General features: G+C 39.7%; 1 protein-coding gene across 3 annotated transcripts in view; it reads right to left on the minus strand.

The window, feature by feature from the left end:
• Positions 1 to 10,889, minus strand: part of flt1 (fms-related tyrosine kinase 1) — a 47,776-nt gene extending 36,887 nt beyond the window's left edge. For all 3 annotated transcript variants that reach the window (XM_015384386.1, XM_015384387.1, XM_015384385.1), the window contains exons 1-4: positions 10,623 to 10,889; positions 8,218 to 8,314; positions 6,030 to 6,235; positions 3,449 to 3,573 (exon numbers count right to left, since the gene is read on the minus strand). In XM_015384386.1, the coding sequence (XP_015239872.1) occupies positions 3,449 to 3,573; positions 6,030 to 6,235; positions 8,218 to 8,314; positions 10,623 to 10,680 (486 nt within the window). In that variant the 5' untranslated portion in view covers positions 10,681 to 10,889. The remainder of the gene's footprint in view (positions 1 to 3,448; positions 3,574 to 6,029; positions 6,236 to 8,217; positions 8,315 to 10,622) is intronic.
• Positions 10,890 to 11,270: the final 381 nt, after the last annotated feature.

Genomic DNA, 11,270 nt, shown 5'->3' on the forward strand with positions numbered 1-11,270 from the left:
CTTAGTCACTGTAGAGAGAAATTCACAGGGTTTATGTGTCAGTTATAGCATGAACCGCTCCTTAGTATTTTAGCAGATTTTAGAGCATAAGTAGGCGTTTTATATCCTCTTATCAGTTGTTGTTGTATTGAATGTCCAATAAATAGAAAAAAGTATTCACATGATCCTTTCTCTTGGCATCAGCGGATGGCCAGTGGATTTAAAATGCATGGTTTTGAAAATGTTTTATAAATAAAAGTCTGACACTAACATTCATGTCCATTCGGTAGCCCCATTAACACTACCCTCTGAAAACCGATGGGTGCCGAGCTTGGATCAGTTAACGGTGCTGAGCTCTGTTCCTTAAGAGCTAGCACGGTTCCTCGCCTCCTAGTTACAATCTACGGTACTACTGCTCCCTAGAGGGAATCAAGCAAATAAAAATGGCGGCACTTGTAACATTCAGAAAGTTTGTGGAGAGTCAGACGAAGAAGGCAGTCTTTGGTGAATTTACTTGACAGAGTCAGCTTTTGGGAAATAATATGACAAATGATAGTCTAATTTAGCAGGAAACAATGAAAGGAGTTGAGGTTCATCACACTGCTATGCAGAATCATCATTGGAAAACATTTGGCAATGCAGGGAAGCAGATGATGCGGTCTGCTAATGCGCTCTTGATTATCTAAGAACCTCGCCACAGCTGAACCATACCGAGCACTCCTGATGAACAAGCACCATGTAAGCATGGTTTGGCTGTGTCTGACGCGGTCAGGTTCAGTTCTGTCTACCATTCACACTCAACAGTTATCTCGGTTACGGTACTCGGACCAACCTCCTTCGCATGTAAGGTGACTTCGCTTTGGCTAATCTTGGACATCGACATGCCACATGTTTTCCCCTTCCTTCCCTTTAAAGATAATGTCTAAATTTCATTCAGAGCTGACTTTTTTCTTACCTCCTCCATATTGCAGAGTTTTGATGATCACAACATACATTGGACTGCAATATTCATGACTCTTTTGATTTCAATTTAATGTGCCAATTTAGGTGCAGCTGAGCTGTGATGTTTGCCTTAACAAAACTCAAAGTTGTTGCTACGACCTGTTCTCCCCCCGACCCCCAACAAACTTGAATAATAAAGCCAGCTCAGTATGGGTGTAGGTTTTATAAGTCCTGACCATGGACACTTGTGTAACGGGATAACCTTGTTGTTTTCTTTGAGGCGGCTTAGAGGAAATGTTTTTTTTTTTCTGTGACATAGTGGAAGCTTCCCACCCTCTCTCAAGGGACTGGACCCCCCCACACTCCCCTCTTCATCACACACACACACTTTCCCCATTCTTGGATCGCTGGTGTGAACTGGCTGATATCCCCCCTCCCACAGCGAGAGGCAACTCTCTAAGATGCCGCTGACCTCTTTGCCCTCCCTTCTCTGTCCTGTGAAGTAGATGCTCCATCTACATCCTCCGTCTGAACACAATGACGCTCCGTCTGGGCATCAACGGTACCCTCATTGTCCCTCTCACGTCAGTCTTCTCACCTTTACTGTACATGGAGACAAGGCAGTGATGGAGTTGGGTGAAGGAGCGATGGGATGGCAAGGAAGAGCAAAAAGGGATCAGGATATGTGAAACGTGACTCAAGTCCATCTCCTTACATCCTGTTACTACAGGATATAGAAATTTGGACTGGAACCCCGGTTCAACTCGGTCGTCCCAGGCCCAGCATTCACAGCTTAAGTGAGCGAGCAGAGCCTCCTGGGCATTGTTTTTGCTGAGAAGGGTCAGAGCGGAGACCCAGGCAGAGTGCAAAGTCCTTTCAGGAAAAAAACACTCCAGAAGCTGTGACAGTGAAAACATTCCTGGTTAAGACCGCAGAGGAGGTGAAGGGAAGTTATTTTTAGACTAATTACCTTTTTGGCTCCATATACTTTGTCAGGAGATGGATGCAGGAGAAAAAACATGTGTGTGTATTTGTGGCTGAGACATGCAGGAGCTGGTGATGCATTTCCTGCAGTCCAAATATGTCCGAGTTCTTTAATGAGCGCAGAGTGCTCACAGACCAGTAGACCAGCCTGATATACTCTGGCAGTAATTTTATGGGTTGACGTATTTTGGAAGCATACATGCATTGATTTTAAATTAAAGGTCATAGTTGATTTAATCAGAAAAGTCTTCAATAAGTGTTCATCTGATGATTTTCACATGATGTAATGTTACACCAAAAAGTTCAGTGTGCTTTATTGAGGGTTTCTGTAATGGACCAACACAATATACTATATGATGAAAAAGGAAAATTACTCCTTTAATTTTCTCTTCATACTAGCTCAAGTTTAGTCAAACTTATAGCTGTGAAGATTTAGAAGAGTGGCTATGTAGTTTTACTCAGATTCTTGCTTAGATTCAGTTTTGAACTTGGACTAGGCCAACCCAACACTTGAATATTCTTGGATGTTAAGCTTTTTCTTGTAGCTCTGGCTGCATGTTGGAAGGCAAACCTTTACTCTGGTCTTAGTTACAATGGGACTAAGTCATCAAGGTATTTTACTCAGCAGATCCTTCACAGTTTCTATGGGTTTTTCAGCTGTGATTGTGTCATTATGATATGCGGAAATGTTTTGCTGTTTGTTTTTTAGAGTTTAATAAGTATAACTCTTTTACAAGGAATACATTTAGGTTTGTGGTACTGATGAGAGCACATACACACAGTACATCTGTATATAAAGTTCAAGGATATGAATGATTATGCAATTCACTGTTTCTGCAAACAGCTGCTTGCTCTTTGTGAAATAAGACTAAAAAGAGAAAAATGGGTTCAGAGCAGCAGATGCTAATTTCTGGACCTGATTTTTCAAAACATAGGCATGCTACTGATCCTGATTAAAAGGACTAAGCTCTATTCATATTTTATAGGTTTGGGTCAACTTTAGCCACCTCAGCTTCCTCTGCCAGTCCTGGCATCCGATGGAGAAAGTCGTCAGCTATTATCCCTACTACTACTCTGGAGCCAACATCCTGTTTTCAGAAGTGAAAAAAAAATCCCTGCTAACAGTGTTTTATTGTTTGATAGGAAGTTGTCGGTAAAGAAACGAGCATGGGGCTCAGGACACGCACCGTCCCCAGGAACACCGACTGCTCATGCAGAAACCAAGCACTCTGAGCACTTCCCTCTACACGCTGCCTCCCTCCTCTCATTCTAGGTTTAAGTGCCAAACATATCCGCAAATGAACGCAACAAATGGACACACACGCCAATTAGTAAATGGCTGCCAAGAGCAGAACAATGTGGTGAATGATCTGGATGAGGAGAAACAAGTGGTTGCCTCATTGTGTTTGTAGCTGTAGACCCTGATGGAAAAAACTGCAGTGATTTCTCAGTGTGGTGTGATAGATCAGAGGAGGACAAAGTGTGACATGAGATAAAAGAGACTTAAAAGAGGCAACACTTTTAAAATACTGAGGTGACTGACCTTAACCAGAGTGGTGTTGATGTTGGGGTTGGTGACCCGGCAAGGGATGAGCAGCGGCTCCCTCACCTTCATGTACAGCACGTCTGGGCTCATGTCAGTGACTTTTACAAATGGTTGCCGGCTATCTGAAAAAGCAAACACTACGGTCAGGAATACATGTGGCAGGAATGTAAAACATGCAACATAAACACAAAGTTCATCTAAAGTACAAACAGCATGCTAAATGAAAGGGGGAAGGACATTGAAATCATGTCACAAATGTCAAACAGCAATAATAACATCTAATAAAAGACAACATAGCTTTATTTTAACCGAAAGCTTGACTATTTGCTAATCAGTATTGGACACTGTACTGGATTTTAGCTGTGGAAAAAAAATTAATTGCACTTAGTACCAGTACCTGCCACACACTTTTATATATGTAAAGAAACATAAAAACAACATTGTTTCTGCAAAATTGTAGGCATTTTCCATGGTCTTCAACAGAATACATTGAGGTTTATTGCAATAACGTCAATATTAGTTAATCATTCTACGAAGCGTTCATATTTTTTCTCTTTTTGTTGCTTCACTTTATTTATTCTTATGAAACTAAAATTAAATTAAAGATGATTTAAATATTTTTTCTGAAGACACCATTTTATCCTAAATGTATGTATGCATGGATGAGGCTGTTGTGTGAATGATTCCTGAGGTCGAGGAGGCTAAAGCTTGAGGTAAATCCAAAAGGGGCCTAGGCAAAAGCAGGCTTGGAAACATCCAAAATCAACTCCCATATCTAAAAGTTGTAGCTTCTTATGCAAACCATTGCATGAACATTTAAACCTGTAATAGAGTTTGAAGTCTTTTATAAGGTGGAAGTAGTGCACTAACGATAATCTTCCTGTGTCAAACATGCACCAAGATAGGAACATATAAAGTGGCATAAAATTAAGGTTGTGTAAAATTATCGAAAAGATTTTGGTTACTTTAACCTCAATTATATTTTTACTTCTTAAACCATTTTTTGGGGTTGTTGTCAGTAACTTAAACTGCATAATTTTTACATGTTCCATTCTCAGTATGTGTTTCAAACTGGAAGATCGTTTGTGGTGCACACTTCCTACCTCCATTTCCCATATAAATAATCATCTGCTTCTCCTCACAACCACATGACTTAACAGTGATTAGTTGTGTTCGTACAACAAGATTTGAATAAACCACTGAAATGATAATGAGATTGGAGTTGTTTGACATCCGCTTTGGTGTTGTGTCTTCTGAAACTATCCCTAAGTTTGAGCCTCCACAGTCCCGCTGTTTTGGATTTATTGTAAATGAAGCCATCCATCTATTGCAGATAAGATATCAGGAACTGGTAACCTTATAAGAAACTTTCTGATCGATGCCTTGAACTCCCTGACTAACTGGGAGCGTGAAACATTTACTAATTTCCCGTAAAACAAAACTCTATTATGCAGGGCAAAAAATAGCTGACACACACAAACAATCACACATGCACTTCCAAGTATCTAAACAATAACTGAAAAAAACAAACACACACTCCTGAAAACACACTGTCTTCCACACCCATTCATCGAATACCCTTTCTGCAAATGAGTGCATGCAGTCAACAATAAACAAGCAGATTGTTTAGAAGCAATCAAACAGATTCTCTATATTTGCTGCGCTCCACTCAGCTCGCCTACAGTAACGGTTCTCTGCCATTCAAAGGTGTGGGTGTTGCTCGTTTCATTGTTTCGGACCATAGGGTGTTATTCAAGGAAAGCAAATCTCTGAACCTTCGAACAAAAGTACCCCAAGGACTAGTAAGACTGAACGCTTCCTTCTCCTGCTTTGATACCTAATAGAAGGCTCGACGAGGGAGGCAACGTCTGAACGGAGCTGCAGGCCAAGTCTGAAGCTTAATGGACATGGTGACCCGAGCGATTGATGGGCCCCGAGGGTCCTGTTGGCCAAACAGTAGCATGCCCCGTGACCCTGGCATCAAGCCCAGCTGGAGCTGAGCAGCGTCACCTTCCAGGACAGGGAGGAGCAGGCCGGAGCAGACATTGTGCCTCCTCTGCATACCACCCAATCACTGGCATTCATCTCATCCCTCTCAGCTCCCAACACACGCACGCACACAGCCTCATCGCCGTAGAGACACAGCAACATCCCATTCCCAGCACAACCCCTTTGAGCCCTTTCCCTCCTCCCAAAAGCACAGGATGCTTCAAGCAAGGCTGAGCAGAGTAGATAAGGCTGATGCCCTGGGAAACTCTGCCAGGGGCCCGGACCTTTCAGCAGCAGTGGCTATTCCTGGCTACGAGGTAGCACGTAAACGAAAGTAAAAAAAAAAATATTATATATAGTTCAGAGGGAACTAAAGGAGAGAGGAGAAGCAGGGGTGGGTGAAACTTTGCCAGAGCCATGATGTGTTGTTTAGACAAACAGTGTTTAGATATAATTGGTTCTTTGGTGTAGGTCTGTATTTAGCACGCGCTGCATCCTGTTTAACCTGAGGCGATATGTAAGAGGTCAGAGGAGGCTAAGGGTTTCCTCGAGATGAGAAATATGAAATTGTGGACATGTTCTGTCTTACCTGTGACATAAACATAGACAGAACTCTGTTTCTGGGTCCTGTTACTGTAGCGGCAGTGGTATGGGCCGGTGTGCAGGGCCTGGATGTGACTGACACGCAGGTGGCTGCAGTAGTGCTGCCGTGTCTTTCCACAACGGGAGTTAACCACTTCCACTTGATCCTGGTCCAAGTCTGCAGGGAACGCCCATGACAGCTCCCAGAGACCCCTGGTCAGACATTACAGAAAGGTCAGGTTTTTTTTGTGCTTAGAAAACACTAATACGCCAAAGAAAACTCTCTAAAAACAATAAACAACAGTTTAATTATGGTTTGGGATTTTTAAAGAGAGGTTCTGTTATAGACTTTAGTTGAAATCTTCCTCATAGTAGAATACTCTGTGGGTGCCCTTATCGAGTCGAAATCCATATTTGCTAGTCCCAGATGCTGAAGCGAATGGCTAATCTGATGGACATATACCAGCTTTAAACAAGCCCAGCCTTATAAAACATCACAGTTGTTAACGTAAACAGTATTTTGTGAGGCATTAGAGCAGGGATCACCAACCATTTTAAGGCTTAGAGCTACTTTGTGGGTAATGAGTCATGGGAGGGGCTACCATTACTGACCTACCATGGACTGGAGGGGTAGCATTCACCTAAACTTTGTGCATAATAAACACATTTTTATTGTTTCTTTGAATTTATAATTTTCTTTTAGATATCAAAAAAGAAGAGCAACAGAACAAATAGAATCTTAAACTGAGCACACAGGTGAGAACTGCTGTTATCAGAAGATGCAAAGGGCACCACGTTGTTGACCCCTGCTTTAGAGCATGCATCGTTTGAAAAAAGGAATTAGGAGAGAAAATGTAAAATAGAATAAAGGCTGTATATACATCTATAAAACTGTACTTTGTTTTTTGACAGTGCCTTATGTATATATGAGTTGGCGTGACAATTAACGTTTTCAAAGTTCTGTTCTGTTGTTTCCACTAGGAAGATCATCAGTGATGCACCACATCCAGCCTCCATTCCCTATATAATGTGGAATGTTCACTTTGTCTGGGAAGTAGGGAGCTTGAAGTGAGTTGAAAGCATTTTATTAACAATAATGACACTAAAAAAAAAAGGGAAATTATTGTGGTCTATGATTGCATAATAGCTGAGAAAGATGAACTTCTCTCCATTTTTCTATCTTTAAACGCTAACGAAATATTTTCACCAACATATTTTTTTGCAATGCTGCGTGTGCCATTTGTTTTATGAGAAACATATTTTCAAGCAGTCTATCAAAGGACTGATACACAGCATTCACCATGTTTAAGGTATGTTGCAGCTATTTTGGATATGGATCAGCTCTGAGAACCTGACTACCTGTACATATATTTCTTGCAATTTCGCCACGGTTTTTTTTTCTTTCTCCCAAACTGTTTAGATTTGATTACTGCTGCACTTTAAGAAATGGAAATGTCATAAAATCTGTACAAACCAAATTTTGTTTTGTATACACTCTATTTATAAAAAAAATTAACAATTAATGTTGTCTAAGTCTTCTTCTAATGTCGTTTTATATCTCCTAAAATGGTTTCTAACCCTTTAAGGAGATGTTATTCCATTTTTTTTTTTTCAAAGGATGTTGTATATTTTCTTAAAAAATTTTTGATTTATCAACCATTTTTGTCAGCCAAGAGTCTCTGGGAAATTGAGTTTTGGTTTTATATTGACAACAATGGTTCTTCAAATAGAATGCAATGAGTGGCATTGTCTTTATGTAAATAAATTAAATATAAAGATTATGAAAGTTTAAAGCTACATAAACTGAATAAGCTTATACTGCTTTGAATCTTTTTTTGACATATAATTTGTTTTAAAATGATTAAAGTCCGATTTGGTCTTGAACTGTTTCAGGCAAGACTATAGAGGAAAATACCAAAGCAGTCTTTAACCGTTTAAAAAATATTCAATTTAATATGAAAAATGTTAAAATATTTAACTTTATAAACTGCAATGGTCTTCAATAAATAAAAGTTAACTTTCAGTTCCCTCTAAAGCTAGAGTTTAAAAAAGGAGATCAAGTTTATCCTAGTAAGAGTTTAGTTTAGTTTTGTAGTGAAGGGTAGATCATTTCTCTTTACATCATTTACCACTGTTTTGCCTGAAGCTTTTTGTTTTTATTTTTTTGGCTGCTGGTGGGTCAGTCTGCTACTCACCTGCAGTTTAACAGCAGAGTTCTGTTGGCCTCCAGAACCAGCTGACGACTCTTTACTTCCAGGAGCGGATTGCTGAACCTCCCCTTTAGCTCCTTATCTGCAGATGTTGGAGAGAAACAAGAGAAGACAGAGAACAGCTTGAACCACCTTGTCACTGATTCCCCACTCTCAAATCCATCAGGTCAGGTGGAAATGCGCAAGCAGCGTCCTGCTTGTTTATCAAATTAAATATTTACTCTTGATCTCTGAGGTGTATTAATTAGAGTTAAAGACACTTGTCTGTCCACCCTTCCTTCCTCAGAACATGGGAAAAGTCCATCCTTCACTCTAACTGGGCCTCATCCCAAACATCTGACAGCTCTGTTAGTCGTCAAATCGCTGCTAATGCAGTTACTTCATTTAAGACGTTTCAATTGTTCCCAGTGGATGCTCCTTTTTAGTGTTACACTGCTAGAACTTCCTGTACTATTTCCTTAGGTTTCTGGCTGTGAGGAGGCAACAAACAATGACATGAAGGAAGACGGAGGGGAAGTCAGCAGCGTCCTACTGGTTTTTTTTTCTTTTGGGCTCTGGGCTTAATGGCAGAGTTTTCTCATACAGATGGGTATATCTGATATGAAACTGTTACATTCAGCAAATATAGTTCTGATTATATACAAAACCCAAATCATAATTCATTTGACATTAATTTTTCCATTGAGAGGTGTTTAATGAGTCAGTAGGAGTGAACTGGGCTGCTCAGCTGATGAAACACAGTGCTCTCTTCAGAGGATTGGCCGTCCTTGTAACTGATAGAGTCACTAAGTAAAAATGTTGATGCCTGCAGACATGCTTTATTGTTTGTCTTCTTTAAAACTTATTGTTTCAGGGAAAAACTCCATTGAGAATAGTTCATGTATTTTACAAGGATATCCTGGCCTAGATGAGAGCAGAAAAATGTGCAAGCTTCTAACCAGCCATTACTTTTATAAAAAAAAAAAAACACCAACAGCATTTCTAAATAACTGATTAAAACCAACAAAGTATAGAACTATAATATAGAGAAAATAAAAATACTGAAATATTAATAATTCTGTCAGTTTCTACACTTAAATATAGTTGCAAAGCATCTAATAGTTTTTGTTTAAACCTATTAAAAGAGATGAGAGACTGATTTTATGAGCACAAAAGACACCTTGATACTGCAGACTGTTACTGGCTCTGAACCGGTGCCTGCATTTTTGTTAAAGGTCGTTATGTTATTATGAGATATTATTGTTAAAAAAAATGACTAACAAGGGGAATTATATGACAAAGACATGGGGGTAGGTTTCAATGGGAAAGTCCCGTCAGACTTGAGACATTTGAAAAATGTTCTGTTCTTTCCCTTTCAGTTTGAAATGAGGTCACATGTGATTCTAAGTTTTGTTCATCAATAAAAAAAACGTAAATTTGATCTTTATATTAAAAAAGGATAAATGCTTTATTTATTTATTTGTTTGTTTTTGCATTTTGGATTGCGTTTTTTTTTTGTTAAAATCTTGTTTAAAAGTGTGTTTGCTCCAGCGTAATGAAACAATAACCATGTACCATCATTCATTTAGATTGTAACGGACCAGTGCTGATATTAATTGCTTATTATTAATATTATTAAATAATGATAATAAATAGATTTTTAAAAACTTTTTTTACTCTTAAATAGGACACTTTACATTCGTCTTAATGGCGTGATTTTGTTAAAATGTTTTCATTTTTATATATATTTTTTGGAAGTGTCTCGAGATTACATTGGGTGAACTAAATCCTCAAGGAAAATATTCTGTTTTGTTTTTTTTCCTAAAAAGAAAGGTTCATAATTCAAAGAATATAGGCTCATATTTATATAAAAACGATTTAAATCATTAAATTGATTCATTATTATATTTCTATTCAATTTTTAGTATCTCCTTGTTTAAAAAGGAGAAAAAAAGGGGGCGCAGAAAAAACGACCAATTGACGTTTAAGAGACGCGGATTATATTAACCCCAGTTCCTCCACTGTTAATAACGGCCATTTAATGGGCTGATAACATCCAAGGCTATATTATTTACCCCCGGGTGATCATGACCTTTCTTTCCTTTAGATAAAAACCAACAGACTAAGGAAACAAAGCTCTCCATGCATCCATTCAGATGGGGCCAAGTGCACAAGGAGCTGGAGCGCAGGGGTCCGCGTTATCCAAACACTCCTTCACACTGGAGAGTGCTTTTAGGAACAGAGATCTGCACAAGCTGAACAGTCACCAACAGCTGGAGTGGCTGATAAAGCTGGAGCCGCGTGCAGATTGTCCAATAAGTGCGCATGCTGTTTTCTGTCTATTCCTTAACTTAACCTGCGCGTAAAACCTGGACACGCTTTGACTTTGAATATAGAGTAAATTTGCTCACCTTTTCCAAAAACACCGTACAATCCACAAAGCAGGCAGACCAGAATAAAATTCATCATTTCTGTTGAACCTCTATAGCGGATAAAACAAGTTGGATCCTTGCTGCTGATGATGTTCTTCTCACTCCACGGCAGTCTGGACACCCAGCGCAGCGCTGCAGGCTGTTGCCCACATGCAGGACCGATGATCTGTCAATGGAAACGGTGAGTTTCCTGAGGCTGGCTGTGGGAAAACACGCAACAGGACGCCACGCTTTAACTCCAGTTTAACTTTTTCCCATGGTTCTTGATTGTGTTGCCATTTTATATTGTTCCCACACTGCGGCCACCGGATGGTGGGCTTCCTTTACGTCCAACGACACACCCACGGTGCGTAAAAGCAGTATCCTCCCAATCCTACATGCTCAATGGTGCTGATGAGAAAATGTTATGACATCTAAATGAGTCAAGGTCGTTGAGTTAACAGTCAAAGTCACACTCTACCGACCTTGGATTAACGTACATGAGTAATGAACCTTGATGCAAGTGCATCATAAACCTGTTCTGCAGAATGCAACCACATCTTGTATCTTTAATTGGGAGACGGGCTGAGCAGCACGTAGGCAGGGAAGGTTCTTTGCGCTTCCTCAATCATCAAAATGACAGATGAC

The sequence above is a fragment of the Cyprinodon variegatus genome, unplaced genomic scaffold (genome assembly GCF_000732505.1).
Source record: "Cyprinodon variegatus isolate N-32 unplaced genomic scaffold, C_variegatus-1.0 Scaffold311, whole genome shotgun sequence".
In the NCBI taxonomy this organism is placed as follows: Eukaryota; Metazoa; Chordata; class Actinopteri; order Cyprinodontiformes; family Cyprinodontidae; genus Cyprinodon; species Cyprinodon variegatus.